This window comes from Triturus cristatus, chromosome 5_1, assembly GCF_964204655.1.
Source record: "Triturus cristatus chromosome 5_1, aTriCri1.1, whole genome shotgun sequence".
Classification (NCBI taxonomy): domain Eukaryota; kingdom Metazoa; phylum Chordata; class Amphibia; order Caudata; family Salamandridae; genus Triturus; species Triturus cristatus.
In genome coordinates, this window is record NC_140587.1 from 670,224,028 (window position 1) to 670,240,156 (window position 16,129).

At 47.6% G+C, this 16,129-nt stretch overlaps 1 protein-coding gene across 9 annotated transcripts in view; it reads left to right on the forward strand.

Moving 5' to 3' along the window:
• Positions 1-16,129, forward strand: part of RB1CC1 (RB1 inducible coiled-coil 1) — a 666,167-nt gene that overhangs the window by 134,735 nt on the left and 515,303 nt on the right. For all 9 annotated transcript variants that reach the window (XM_085605628.1, XM_085605635.1, XM_085605627.1 and 6 more), the window contains one exon: positions 169-295. In XM_085605628.1, coding sequence (XP_085461754.1) covers positions 169-295 — 127 coding nt within the window. The remainder of the gene's footprint in view (positions 1-168; positions 296-16,129) is intronic.

Sequence of the window (16,129 nt, forward strand, 5' to 3'; positions counted from 1 at the left end):
TCTTCTTGTTCCTTAAATCATTGCTTCACATTTTTCTGATTTACAGTAATAGGTGCCGACTTGTTAAGTAGAACGTTAAAAAAAAACTTTAATAACAATATTGCATGCTTTACTGGTTTGAAAAGTGTTATTTATTGACTTGTCATTTTTTTCAATTCTCCTTTGTAGGGTAGCTGACCTTAAACATGCCATCCAGACAAAATATAAAATATCTGTCCAACAACAGATCTTGGTTGTCAATGGTGGAGAGTGTATGGCTCCAGAAAGAAGGGTCTGCAGTTACAGTGCTGGCACGGTAAGACTGTGTGAACAATGCAACACTTTTTTTAAATTCAGTTTCAGAGTACAAACCATAGCAGTCATTAATATCAGCAAGATAAGTCACATCCGTTCTAAATCATTCAGTAGTTCACTCAAGCATACTATTACATGAAATTTAAAAAAACAGCATCCATTACAAACCTCTGCCTGCCTGCCCCCACCACCTCTAGGCACAACTAACCATAATCCAGTGAATGGGGCTGATTTAGAGTTTGGTAGATGGGTACTCTGTCACAATGTGACAGATATCCTGTTCACCTTTCATCAAACGGATCTCTGCCTTCAGTTCATCAATCTGGTCCACAGGTAAAGCCGACACTCTTCGCAATGAGAGATTCTCTGTGCGATTCTACTCTTTCGCTTATTTGCACAGTTCTTGTATATATTTTAACTCCTGTACCATAATGCTTTTACAAATAGTTCTCCCTCTTGCTGCACATTAATTAATTCTTTGTTTACCGGCACTGTACATTTGAGGTCATCTCTGCCCGGTCCACATCGAGATTTTCTCGTTTGAGTGGAGGGAGACTTGACTCACTTCCGGTTGCGAGGGAGGTTGGCGGTCTAGCGGCCTCAACCCCCTCTACAAAACCAGATGCTCCACCAGACGCGCAGCTGGCGGGCCGGCGGCAAGCCCGTCTGCGTCCGTCCACTCCCTGACCGATTCGCCCCCGACTTGGGCCTGACTCCCTTCCTGTCCTATACCAGCAAGGACCTGTTAGATCTGAGAACAGACCCCTGCCTCTATGTCGGCCTGGGACCAGGCCAACCTTAGAGGGTCCTTTTTCCTGTCGAGCCTGCCGGTTTTAAGGTACTCCTACACAGGCTGCTCCTAGCTATGAGGAACCCCGTTGCTCTCTCCACAACAAACATCCTCCCCTTTCTAAACTTGCCACCTCTCCTATCAATGACTCAGTGAAACCTTCTCACAATTCCAAACCAGGGTGGAAAAGTGTGCTATGCAATGTTAGATCCCTGCCTAAGCACCCTATCGAGGTATGGGATCTCCTTACCTCCGTACAGCCGGATTTTGGTTTCTTGACGGAAACGTGGCTTAAGCCCTATTCTACTCCTGCTATCACGATAGCCCTGCCTGACGGCTACAGGATTATAAGAATGGATAGACAGCCTAAGGTGGGGGGTGGGATAGCTATAATACATAAGGACAGCATCAAAGTCACCTCATTGGAGCAGCGATGCAATGCTAATATTGAAATTCTGGTCTTTCGGATAGACCTTCTATTGCAACTCAGTTGGAAGGGGACCTTAGCCTACCGGCCCCCAGGTCCGTTAGCCGAATTCTCACTCCAACTTACTGAACTAATAGTTCCCCATGTGATCTCGACCAACAATTTCTTATTGCTGGGAGACCTTGCCCTGCTGGGCCTAGTTAAGCTCAACAAAGGTCCAACAGACAGCAGGTCACACACTGGATATCATTTTCTCTAATTCTTCTAGCATTTTGTGTGAACCTCCCCAGCTGTTGACATGGTCAGATCATGCATCCATCGAATTCCTCATCCAGGGTCCCAGGGAGATGAAGGGCCCGAGCCCTGTCACTCATTTTACTTGCAGACAATGGAAGAAAATCTCTCCGGAGTCCTTCCAAGCCTCCTTCTTGGCACCTTGGGACATTGTACCTCATAATATAGAGGATGCTCTTGCTAAATATAATTCTGCTGTCACCTGCGCCATAGACCAGCTCGCACCACTGAAATCACTCCCCAACTCCTCTAAGCGTCCCCAGACAGCTTGGTTTCCTCCTCCGCTCCGAGCTCAAAAGCAACTATGCAAAAAACAAGAAAGACACTGGCGTAGCACCCATGATTAGAGGGCTAAAGATAGATTCAAGGTTACTCTCTCTGGCTACCACAAAAACATAAAGGCCGCACGGAAAGCTCACATCGCATCCCAGTTAGCCCAGGCTGGAAATGCTCCCAAAATTCTCTACAGAATCCTTCAGTCCTTCATTAATCCCAAGGCCTGTGATAATCTAGAGGCCCCCTCACTATCTCTTTGCAATGACATCGCACAACACTTTTCGCAGAAAATAGAGCTCATCTATGACAAGATTGTCTCGTCAGGGAAGTAGCCTTCGGTTGCCATGGCATCCGACCCGCCAGAACATGCAAACCTCCAGCTGTTAGAGAGTTTTCCCCCTCTGACCGCGGTAGACGTAGAAGCATCGCTTTGTTCGGTAAAATCTGGCTCCCCCTAGATATTATCCCGGCAAAAATCGTAGCCTCCCTGTCCTGTCAACTGTCTCTATCCATAGAGTTTCTTCTCAATCTCTCTTGGAGAGAGGGTCAGGTTCCTTTGGAATGGAAAGCAGCACAGGTTATGCCTATCCGCAAGAACACCAAAGCTCCCCTGACTGATCTCTCCAATCTCCGTCCCATCTCGCTACTCCCCCTCCTGAGCAAAACTAGAAAAGCACATCAACAAACATCTATCTAACCATGTCGAACTCACTGACAGCCTAGATTCTTCCCAGTCAGGCTTTAGAACCAAACACAGCACAGAATCAGCCCTGCTAGCGGTCACAGATAACATCAGGATGATCTTAGACTGTGGCCAAGCTATGATTCTGGTGCTGGTGAACCTTTCTGCCATGTTTGACACGGTCTCACAGCAGATATTGCTCAGGAGACTGGAGGATATTGGACTCAGAGACTCCAGTGGATGACGAGTTTTCTATCCTCCCGTTCCCAGACCATCAAGCTCGGTCCTTATTGTTCGGCGTCTATGGCACTGACCAATGGAGTACCTCAGGGCTCCTGTTTGAGCCCTACCTTATTTAATATCCATGTTGCTCCCTTGGCCAACCTCCTTAGGACCTGTGGTTCTCTTCCGGGGGATCCTCATCAATAGTCATAAGCACTGAATATTCCTGCCCATGTGCGGGGACCCCGGAAATAATAAAAATTATATATGAAAAACACATATATATACAGCTCTGTTAATGTATAAACACATATTATTTTTTCCAAACCAATGCAGCCCCCATAGTAGGCTAGACAATGTAATAATAATGAATGTAAACATTCCCAGATAGATATAAATATCTAAATAGACACCATAGGTATACAAATGCACCTAAAAACATTTTTTTTTTTTTTAATGAGACAAACCTCATGAGAAATTAAAACAAACACTGTGCCAAACACAGATAAAAAAACATTGTTAGCCTGCAGGCTGCATTGTAATACAATACCATAGAGACTGAAAAGCCTTGTACAGATAAAAACTGGCACCGTGCCTCTAAGGCAGCTCTGATCCCAAGATCCCATCATGCCTCAGGGGTGACAGTTGGGTCAGTTGTTCTTTCCGGCTCCTTCAGTCAGGACCCTGGAATTCAGCTCTCTTCTTTTTTGACTTTCTAGTCAAGAACTTACCAATTTTTGGTGATTTTTTTTTTTTTGCTTCATTCAAAAAATTCTCCTGTTTGGTGAAGCATTTACTGACTTTCCTGACAGATTTTTAACATTTTTCTGTCAAAAATGCCTTCCTTGTTCGTAGCCTGTCAATCCTGTGGTAAAAAGAAGGCTACTTCGGATACACATGATGTGTGTATCATTTGTCTACCTGACCCACATTCTCCTGCCTCCTGTCGTCATTGTAAAAACCTTTCAAAGAGGACTTTGAAAGAAAGGGAGAGGATTAGGCTTTATGGCCTTTCTGAGATGCGGTCGACGTCAAAGCAGTTGATCCCTGTTTGTTCTCCATCGGCGTCGGGCTCGGCGTCGAAGTCTCCAGCGGCGGGATCGTCGTTGAGAGGTGAGGAGACGAGGGAGGGTCACGCTTCCAAGAGAAAGTCAGCTTCGAAGCAAGACCCGGCGGCGAAACGCAGACGTTCGTCGTCAAAAGCATCGCCGTCGAGAAAGCATCGATCGGCGTCAAAGGAGAAGCATCACCGTTCGGCGTCGTAGTCGACATCTAGGCGGAAGTCGACGTCGAGGGAAAGGCACAGACGGTCGCCGTCGAAGTCCGCAGCGACGTCGAGACGAAGATCGACGTCGAGAGAAAGGCACAGGCGATCACCGTTGGAGACATCAGCGACGTCGAGGTGAAGATCGTCGTCGAAGCAAGGCGCCTCCGTCGACAAAAGTATCCATGACGCCAAAACAGCCATCCACGGCGAGGATACAGACGTCGAGGCGAAGTTCCCCGTCGGGTTCTAGGCATCCGTCCAGGATAAGCCCTCTGTCGACGACAAGGCTCTCGACGTCGAGGCACGACTCATCGCCGTTTATCCAGTTGGCGTCGAAGTCCAGATCTCCGGCGATAGGCTTATCGCCGTCGAGGTAGTCCTCCGCTGTGGGGCTTCAGGAGACGTCAGGACTTAGATCGACGTCCAGGTCAGCGTCGAGACGGAGGTCTCCGCATAGGAGACGTCAAGACAACGATCTCCACCTGATGTGGCATCGGAGCATGGTTCAGCATCTAGGTCACCACCTATTTCCATTTCTCCATCGGCTTCCGCAGGATCAGGATCTCCTCTGTCTCCTTCAAGATCCAGATCCCCAGAAGTGGTGAATTCTTCTTCAGGTCCTCTTTCCCCAGTACAGCATCCTCGACCAGCAGAAACTCAATTGGGAGCGTCACCGACAATCCAAAGGCAGGAAGAGGGACGTCTTCTGGGACAAAGTCCCCCCCAGATTTCTACCTGAGTCCATACCACCACGTATACCTTCTATGGCACATGCAGTGAGCATTTCCTTGGCTAGATTGAGGAACCTTGCCCAACCAAGGAGACCAGCAAGTTCTCATTCTCGGGAAAGAGATTATGGATGACGCTCTCGTTCACGTTCGTCCAGGAGAAGATCGAGATCCACTTCTCGCAGAAGAGAGGCGGTGCGGTCTGAGAAACGAAGGCGTAGGTCTCCTACATCTTCTTCATCCAGTCTTTCCTCCAAGAAAAGTTACTCCCCCACACTGTCAGATACGCCACCATCTCGAGTTTCTCCAGTGGATGACATCAGCACATTTCAAGAGGTTTTGTGCAGGGGAGCGGCCAAGTTGAACATTCCTATGCCTGTTCAGGAAACCACTTCCTCAGTCATCTTTGAGACCTTTCATGAAAGGACGGCGGCTCGTCCACTGTTGCCTCTGGTTCCTGGGTTGCTAAAACCAGTGATGGACGTTTTCCTAACGCCGGCTACCATCAAGTCGGCTCCGGCAACAATCCTTAAAAAATATCGTCCTGCTCCAGAGGATCCTCTGTTTCTCAAAGCTGATCCTCCTCCTGATTCTGTAATCACGGCGGCCGCTAGAAAAACACACTCAGTTGCGTTGTTATCTACAGTCCCTCCGGACAAGGAGAGCAAGACTCAAGATTCTTGGGGTAGAAGAGTATGTGGATCGGCCGCTTCCAACTTAAAGGTTCCTAGTGCCTCAGCGCTCTTAGGGCGCTACGACAGAGCGCTTTGGGATTCTCTCCAAAGATTCGCAGACAGACTTCCTCAGGAGGATAGGAAGGTTTTTAAGGAGATCCTGCAGGAGGGCAGCTTGGTTTCCAATCAAGTTATAAGTGCGGCAGCAGACGGAGCTACTCTGGCAGCTCACTCCTACGCCCATGGCATTTCGGCCAGAAGATCCTCTTGGCTGAGGTTAACGGCTCTTAAACCTGAGGCTCAAGTTAGGATTCTCAACCTACCTTTTTCTGGAACTTCTCTTTTTGGCTCACACACCGACGACAAGATGGCTCGAATGAAATCAGAGCTTGAAACCATGAAAGCTGTGGGTCTGGAGAAGAGGAAGGAGTTCCGCCGTTGTAAGGGATCTGACAGGCGTACCTTCAAACCCCTCACTGGCAAAAGAACCAAGACCAGCAAGGGCAGAAAAAGCAGCAATTCCAGTCTCGTCGATCATCAAGAGGACGAGGGAATAACCGCCAATCCAATAGCGGTAACAAAGCTCAAGGCAAACAATGAGCGATCGCTTCCTCCAACGCCGTCCACCGCTTCAGTGGGAGGAAGTATTTCACAACATCGTCAAGAGTGGCAAAACATCATCTGAGACAAGTGGGTTCTAACTACACTGCGACATGGATACTCTCTTCGTTTCAGGAGTCTTCCTCCCTCAATCCACCCAGTGCATTCGAATCATCAGCTCAAGATGCTACGGGAGGAGGTGGCTACCCTTCTTCTCAAATCGGCCATAGAAAGGGTTCCGAGAGCACAGAGAGGGAGAGGAGTCTACTCCAGGTATTTTCTGATACAGAAAAGAGGTCCAAAAACAGAGTTCAGACCCATCTTGGATTTACGAACACTCAACAAACATATAAAAAAAGAGAAGTTTCGCATGTTAGCACTCCACCAAATATATCCACATCTCCGTCGAGGCGATTGGATGTGTTCGCTGGACCTAAAAGATGCGTACTTTCATATACCCATCTGCCAACGTCATCGGAGATACCTGAGATTTGTGGTTGGAACCTCCCACTACCAGTTCAAGGTTCAACCATTTGGCCTGAAATCAGCCCCTCGAGTGTTCACAAAGTGCATGGCGGTGGTAGCTGCTGCCCTGAGGCGCGCAGGAGTCTTCGTCTATCCCTATCTAAACGATTGGTTACTAAAAGGTCCATCACCCCAGAGTGTAAGCTCACAGCTGACACGCTGTCTAAATCGTTCTCACCGATTGGGGCTCCGGGTGAATTACAAAAAATCCACCCTCAAACCAACGCAAAGGATACACTACCTAGGAGCACTTATAGATTCCGAAGTAGGAAAAGTGTTTCCTTCGGAGGAGAGACAGTTATCCCTCGCTCAAAAAGGCAAACGTATCATGGTCAACAAGCTGTCCACAGCACGACAGATATCATCCCTGCTAGGGGCCATGGCATCTTGCATATTCCTAGTGCCCAACGCCAGGTTAAGAATGCGTCCTCTCCAACAGGATCTAGAGGACAAATGGGACCAAAAGACTTCTCTTTGGGAGGACAAGGTGTGTCTTTCAACAACAGCCAGGCAGTCGATCAGGTGGTGGATGAGACCGATCAATCTACGGGTTGGAATTCCTTTTCATCAAGAACCCCCATCGCAAACATTGATCACCGACGCATCGCTCCAAGGGTGGGGCGCGCATCTGGGGACTCTGCAGACCCAAGGCCTTTGGTCCAGCAGCGAAAAGCTATATCATATCAACATGGTAGAGCTCAGGGCAGTCCATCTCGCCCTCAAAGCTTTTCTGCCCTCAATCAGAACGAGTTCCATTTTAGTACAAACGGACAACACCACCACGATGTACTACCTAAACAAGCAGGGAGGTACTCGTTCCAGGACTCTCTCGCTGGAGGCTCAATCCCTATGGCACTGGATCCTGGCAAGGAACATTTCCATAACGGCGGTATACCTGCCAGGCGAGCTCAACGTTCAAGCAGACTCGCTCAGTCGGCATTTTCAAGATCCAGAGGACTGGGTCCTCAACGACGAGGTGCTAGAGGACATTTTCGAGGAGTGGGGATCTCTTCGCGGACGAAAGCATTACAAAATGCCGAGGCTTCGCCTCAAGGTACTATCGACCAGGGTCAATGGGGAATGCCCTTTTGATCGACTGGTCAATGACATTTGTGTACGCCTTTCCTCCTCTTCCGCTAATTCCGAAAGTGGTGACCAAGCTGCAACACTCAGCTACCAAGATGATCTTGATAGCACCGGACTGTCCGAGGCAGTGGTGGTACCCAGATCTCCTTCATCTATCGACCCGCCCGCACTGGCGTCTGCCATGCAGGCCGGACTTGCTAACCAAGATGCAGGGGAGGATTTACCATCCCACCCTTCCCTCACTGAGCTTAACAGCATGGCTCCTGAAGCCCTCCAGTATGGCCATTTAGACCTTCCTCAGGAATGTATGACCATATTGAAGGAAGCTAGGAGACCTTCTACAAGGCACTCCTACTTCTGTAAGTGGAAGAGATTTTACATATGGTGTATTCAAAATCAATATAACCCTACAAAAGGTCAAGAGGAAGTGATTCTTGTCCTCTCACAGAGCTAAAAGTTAGTGTTGACCAAGCAACGTGATCTTTGTGGATATCGTTTTCTAAAAACGCACTTGGAATTGTACACCCGGTTTTGCAAGAAATATTCATTTTTTAAATTGCCTGTGATCATATCTTTATAAAGTGCCTTACTATAATAATATTGCATACCTATGAATGAATACTGTCTGTTTAACATACATCATATCAGATGTGGAATATTAATCAGGAATAGGTGAACGACTGGGATGCGGAATATATAACTTTCATAGAGCGAACTAGTCAACAATGAACATTTCCAGAAGGTTGTTGATATTAAAAAGACTGTGAGTGCCGACTTCAGTGCCAACTTACTGTACCTCATTCTCACAGGACTTCGAGTGATATGAGCCATATGTTTGTGATTTTCAGTAAAAAGCAGGCAGCGTGAGTATTTTTGATGCTTTGTTATTGATAGATGTTATAAGTTTGTTGGTTGTGGGTGGAGGGCTAACCTGTGTTAGCCAGTGTACAGCTACTGCTGTTTTTAAACCCCCGTTTTGCATATTTGGTTCGTTTTCGTTTTTAAAGTATTCCCTGTTTTTAATAATTGCCCTTGCTTACCTGCACTGCTGTCACCTCAACTTGCACTCTAATTGGACTATCTCACCGCATTTTTTGCGGGTCCCTCGCCCTTGTCACGGTGGCGGCCATCTTGCGTGAGGAGCGATCCATTTCGCGCTCTAGTCTTCATCTAGGAGGCTCGACCTCCATATATTGCAGTCATGCAGACGCGCAGCGTCATCGCGCAGCGGGGTCGCCGGTCTTCCGCCGGAGTTACGCCAGAGTTCAGCCCGTCTGCGCCCGTCCGCGCTGAGGACGGGCTGCAGGTCGGGCTGGACCCGGTTTTCGTACCTTCGCTCCCTGGTAAGACATTTATGCGTTATTCTTCATCTGCGCTTTTGGCTCTCAGACCTCCCACATGCCCCTCTCTACATTGTTTTACTCCGCTGGGGTTATTACATTCTCGCCGCTGTACGGCCTGCTCTTCCTCTTCCCATCCCCTTGTCACCTGTTCTACTAGCCTCTGTTCTTCTTCCTCTAGGTCCACAGCTTTTCATAACACTGGGTTTCTATTAAATGCGCGCTCGCTAATCAAACATAATCTTGCCTTCCACGATTTTGTGGACGAAAGGCAGCCAGACTGGGTTTTTATCACAGAGACCTGGGCCACTGACTCCTCGGGTCATGACCTTCTTCTAGCCATTCCTGAGGGCTACTCCTTACATAGGCATGATAGACCTAAACGTAGAGGAGGAGGCATTGCCATTCTTTTTAAATCCTCCCTGATATGTACGGTTAATCCACTTTCCTCGCCCCAAGATCGCTTTGAAGCTCTATACTTCTGTATTACATGTGCCCCTTCAGTCTCTTTTACGGGTATACTGACTTACAGGCCGCCTGGTCACAGAGCTAATTTTGCCTCGGACATATTGAGAATCCTTGAACCTTACTTCGGAAAGCCCTCCTTCACCATTTTAGGTGACCTCAATTTCCATCTCGATGAGGTTCACTCTAAGGATACTATATCATTGGTTGAATCACTCGGAGCTGGTGATCTCATTCAGCTTGTTACCAATGCTACTCACATAGCAGGTCACATCCTTGATGGGGTTTTCTCTAATGATCTAAGACTCTCCAGCGGCACACCTTTACCGTTGGTGTGGACAGATCATCTTGCGGTTCCTCTGCAGTTAGCCTTTTCTACTTCTCATTCGACTAAGAAAGGGACTACCCCTTTCGTTTCTAGAAGAAATTTTAGAAACCTTACGAATGAGGCTTTTGCTCCTTTTGTTCCTACACCAGAGGCTCTCTCCCTAAAAGACGCGGATGAGGCAGCACAAGATCTGCAGGATTCCATCACTAATGCAGTAGAAAAACTTGCCCCTGCATCCCTGCGATATGTAGCCCGGCGAAAACCATCAGCGCCATGGTTCTCGGACCATCTTAGAGTATTAAGACAGGGTTGCAGAAGCAGTGAGAGGAGATGGAGGAAATCCTGGGATCCCATGGATAGGGAGGCCCACAAGTCTGCTCTACGGGAGTATAAGCAGAAAGTGATAATGGAGAAGCAGGATTACTTCTCCAACCTTACCAGTTCACTCACCTCCTCTAGGGAGCTTTTTAAAATTGCTGACTCGCTGTGCTCCCTCCAACTTCCAGATCCCGTAGTCAGCTCTCAACGTCTTTGTGACGACATTGCAGACTTTTTTCTTACAAAAATCCTTGATATTCATACTTCCTTGGAAGTACAACGTCTCTCCTTGGCTGAAAATCTCCCTCCCGGCATAAGTTCTTTTGAGACACTGGATATAGTCCCTTCCAGCCTCCTTTCTGTTTTTCCTTCTATGTCTCTGGAGGGATTGAATCTTCTTCTAGACAAGACGAAATCCTCCTCTCCACTAGATCCATTGCCTCTCAAAAAGCTAAAAGAGTGTAGGAACAGCCTCCTTCCTCCCCTACTTGAGGTGATGAACAAGGCAATTGTTCAAGGTACTTTTCCATCAATATGGAAGAAGGCCATTGTGAAGCCGCTCCTTAAGAAGCCTTCACTCGATCCCGGCCTCTTGAAAAATTTTAGACCCATCTCTCTGCTCCCTGCACCTGCTAAAATTCTAGAAGCACACTTGAATCGCCATTTATCCTCTTTTCTTGAAGCTTCGGAGTATCTTGACATTACCCAGCATGGATTTCGAAAACATCATAGCACAGAATCTGCCCTCACCTCTGTAGTCGACAACATCCGACGCAAGGTTGATGCTGGACAAACTACTGTTCTTGTGCTATGGGACCTCACAGCCGCATTCGACACTCTGTCTCCTGCCATTCTAACATCTCGGCTTAGGGAGGCAGGTGTCATTGGCTCGGCTCTGGGTCTCCTCAACTCCTTTCTCCTTGATAGGGAACAGAGAGTGATGCTCGGCAACCACCTCTCCCCAGCAAAGTCTTTGCAATGTGGGGTGCCACAGGGGTCGGCATTAAGTCCGACCCTGTTCAACATCTACGTGGCCCCCCTTGCTAGGCTAGTAAGATCGCAGGGGATGGAGGTGGTATCATACGCCGATGACACCCAGATCATGGTCTCACTCACTCAGTCCTCTGTCATAACATCTGCCTTTAGCTTCAGGTCCTGTATGCAACACGTTGCAGATTGGATGGTTACCAACTCCCTGAAGCTAAATGGCGACAAGACTGAGGTCTTGATCTTTGGGAAGGACCAAGATATCTGGTCGAGTGAGTGGTGGCCCTCCTCTCTTGGCACCTGCCCCACTCCCTCTCAATCTGCCAGAAATCTGGGTGTAGTGTTCGATACTTCACTCTCGATGTCCTTACAGGTGAATCGGACTGTTTCGACCTGCTGGGGCGTGATCAGGACGCTCAACAGAATTCGCAGCTATCTGTCTCTTCAAGCACGCAAGCAGATTGCAGTCGCCCTTGTTGGTTCCAGGTTGGACTATTGCAACTCTCTCTACATGGAATCCAACAAGGGCCTCATACATCGACTGCAAATCGTGCAGAACGCTGCTGCACGTTTTGTCCTGGATCTTTCCAGGGCTTCTTCTGCTACTGCTGCGAGGAGAGACCTCCATTGGCTGCCTATTCAGCACAGAATTTATTTCAAAATTCTGTGTCTGACCTATAGAGCACTCGAGGATGGATCTAAAGGCGCTATCAGCTCCCTGCTTACCCGTTACCACCCCACAAGGTGTTTGCGCTCTTCGGGACTATTCCAACTTGTTGTCCCTCGTTTTAAGCTCACCAGATGGGGAGCCAGGGCTTTTTCAGTCATTGCTCCACAACTCTGGAACATCTTGCCGATGGAGATGAAGACCTTACCCTCTCTAGCGCTGTTTAAAAAGGCCCTAAAAACGTGGTGCTTTTCTAGAGCTTACACAGGTTAAGCTGCAGGGGCTTTGCTATGAGCTGGATTTGGAATTAGGCGCCTTGACGCCCATTGGGCTATGTTTGCGCATGATAAGATCCCTTTTATTATTATTATTATTATTATTCTACCTTATCTACTTCACTTAGCTAAGGCGGGATTGAAATTTTCCTCCATCAAAGTGCACCTGGCGGCCATTACGGCCTATAGGTGCTCTCCCTCTCAGCATTCATACTTTAAACTACAAGTGGTGAAGGACTTTTTGCAGGGCCTCAAATAGGTTTACACCCCAATAAGGCCTCCCTCGCCTCCTTGGGAGCTGAACCTGGTTCTTTCAAAGCTTATGAGTCCACCTTTCAAACCCATACATAAGGCTACATTACAGCACCTTACGTGGAAAGCAGCCTTCTTGGTAGCTATTACCTCAGCACGTAGGGTGAGTGAAATACAAGCCCTTTGCTCAAAAGAACCCTACACGGTTTTTCACCTTAATAGAGTGGTTATGAGGACTCATCCATCTTTTTTACCTAAAGTGGTGTCCGAGTTTCATGTAAATTAGACTATCTCGCTACCAACTTTCTTTCCCAACCCCTCCTCGCCAGCTGAGAGGGCGTTACATTCTTTGGATCTCAAGCGAGTTCTCAAATTCTACCTGGATAAATCTAAGACTATCAGAAAGTCTGACCAACTGTTTGTAAACTATGGTGCTGTCCGTACAGGTTTTGCAGCATCTAAACGCTCTATTGCCAGATGGATTGTGTCAAGCATTAAATTGGCTTACCAACTAGCTCAAAAACCGTTGTGGCCTCTACCTAAGGCACATTCCACAAGAGGAAAAGCGGCTACTGCTGAAGGAGCACGCTGCTCAGACAGCTTGCTCCTGCTTTCATATGCTGGGCCTATTACGCCGAGTTTTTCCCTTGCTTCCTGATTCAACTCTGAAAACCCCGACGCAGGCACTCATACTGAGCCATCTGGACTACTGCAATGGCCTCTTGGTCTCAGCCAACGAGTCCTCGCTCTGTAGATTGCAGGTGGTCCAGAACACCGCGGCGTGACTGGTCTTGAACACCCCCGCCAGGACCGCCTCCCGCCCTCTTCTCCGTCAGCTACACTGGCTCCCAGTACGCGAGTGGGTTAAGTTTAAAGTTTGCTGCACTGTACACCGGGCCATATACAACCTCAGCCCTGCCTATCTTGCCAAGCAATTTACGCCGTACGCGCCCTCCAGGTCCCTCCGCTCAGGAACCAAATCCCTTCTTGTGGTGCATCTAGTTAGGAAAGCCAGGCTGGGTGGGAAGGCATTCTCCCACCTTGGCCCTCTTTACTGGAATCAGCTCCCCATTCACTTGAGACAATGTCCTGACCACCTCCAATTTAGAAAGCACTCTAACACTATCCTTTTCTGTTCTGATTCTGTTCCAGCCCCTCAGCTCTCCTTGTTGCCAGTCCGAAGCGCAGAGATACCTCTTCCGGGGTCAATTCAAGCACTATATAAATAAATAAATTACAAGTGCATTATATCATAATGCACTTAAAGTAAGGCAGACGGTATAACCGTAGTACCTCTTTGCCAAACTCCAAATCATGCCCCATGCCTTTATGTCTAAAATTGAAGTCAAGGTTAACACTGTTCAACCTCTTAATGTAAGAAGTATAACAACTTCAATTTAGGGTGACGTATCCCTTTCCTGCATACCCTTCTACACATTGAAAGACCAGGGGCCCAGATGCCATAAAGTTATCTCTGTTTTTATTGATCTGTTTAATGATTATTTCCATGGCCATCTTCACCTGATTTTCCAGCGGACTTTGTTAAGTTGGGTTGGAGGTCTGTTTACAGTATTTTCCAGAAACTGCCAGTAATAATTCGGAAACAAATCTTCCAACTTTGTGAGGGTGATTTACCCCCAAATATCAAGTTTCATATGGAAAATATAATGATCCTTGGATTGGCTGAAATTAAGAAACCCACAGTATCTTTCATTGCTTCCAATATTTCCTTCCAGTAAATTTTCAGCAAATTGACATCACCACCATTTTTTTGTAAAAATCTTTTATTGGTATTTTGCATCCTTACATGAATCATACATTCATATTGTCTTCATTCACATTTATTTTATACATTTCTTCTCAGAATGTACATGTTGACAATAGGGTGGGAGAGACAGTCCATATCATGTGTGGAACGTAAGCTTGTACACATATCTGATTGCATTATTGTGTGCTTTATTGTGTCTCTGGGATGTACATCCTTTCTGTGAGTTCCGGTCTATAAACTACCGGAGCTGTGTTTTAACTGTTAACTATGGATCGAACTGAGGTCGGGTAAAAGGGGTTGGGTTGTGCCCAGGACGGGAGCATTTTGTGTGGGGGCTGTTATGCCGTTGGTGTTATGAGGTTAGGTGTGTGGGGGGGGATGTGGCCTCTCTGCGGGAGTATCTTAGTTTACCGATGGCTGTGTGAAGTGTTGGGGGTTTGATGGTGGCTGGGGATGCGGCCTGGCAGGCCAGTTCCTGGTCGATTGTGCTGCTGGGGTCTGTGGTGCAGTGGGTGGTCGGCTGTGTGCTGACAGTTGTCTAAATTGATGTAGGAGCAGGGCCCATTCTGTGGATATGTGGCGCTTATGTAGCCCCCCCTCAACTCTTCATTTCTAATCTCTTCCTCTTCTGCCGTTCCCCATTTATGAACCGCTCCCATCCAGGCCGCCAGTGGGGGCCCCTCGGGGCTCGCCAGTGCATAGCTATTCCTCTTTATTTTTTTGTATAATATTTTTATTAGTTTCATTTGTAGTTATGCATACATTAGAATTTATATTTCAGCAATCAATGAGTATATCCGTACAGTGGCAGGGGGAAGAAAGTCACTTTTACATGTTATCTGCTGCTCGATCTCTATTACGCCTCATTTCAAGTTCCAACGTTGGGGAAATACAAAGATTATCACGGTATACATTCCATTTGCCCCATTTCCTGTGCCACTTCTTTGGGCTTTCCCGAATTGTAAAAACTTTCTTTTCTGCAATCATACATTTATCAACTTACTGTAACCATGCTTGCGTAGTTGGAGAACTTGCCACCCCCTAGCTATTTCTCTTTGAACAAAGGTGTATCCAAGTGTGGCTAGCTGTTGTTCCACCTCTGTAAGATCCGTTGCCGCCCATATATTAAGCAGACCCAACCCCGGTGTGAGAGTCAATACTTTCCCGAGGGCCATTTGGATACGAGTCGTGGCCCCCTCCCATATCTGTAGTCGCTGCGGGTATTCCCATACCGTATGATAAAAGGTAGCTGTATGGTTGCAACCCCTGAGACAGAGTGAATCAGCCCTGGCCCCTATCTTTACCAATGTAGCTATTCCTCTTTTTGACAGCAGCATAGCCAACAATGCGAAACTGGTCTGAACTTTGTGTTGTTTTCACAGCCGGAACACTCCCAATGCTCTAGCCTCCCATGTATTAATGTCTGGTATGCCCTTGACGTCCTGTAGTGTCTCGTGTATTGAACTCCAGTAAGGCTGTAGTGTGGGGCAGCTCCAGAACATATGTTGGAAAGCTGCATCGGATGCCTGACATCGGGGGCATGAAAACTGCGTGTCTGGGTAGAAGCGGTGAATGCGTGCCGGTGTTAAGTAAGCACGGTGCAGGATATAAAATTGTATGTTTTTAAAGCGAGCGTTTCGGGATACTTTCTTGGGGTATTCTAGTGCGCGTTCCCATTCTTTGTTGTGCAATGGTCACCCTAATTCCCAAGTCTGTCGCTGTGAGTCTAGTGGATTGACTGTGACCTCTCATATGGCTTTGTAAAGCCAGGTAACTAAATGGTGGCTTGCACCCATGTAGAGGATAGTATGTAGTACCGGGTGTGTCGCGGGTTCCCCTTCGGTCAGGTCCCAGTGTGGACGGC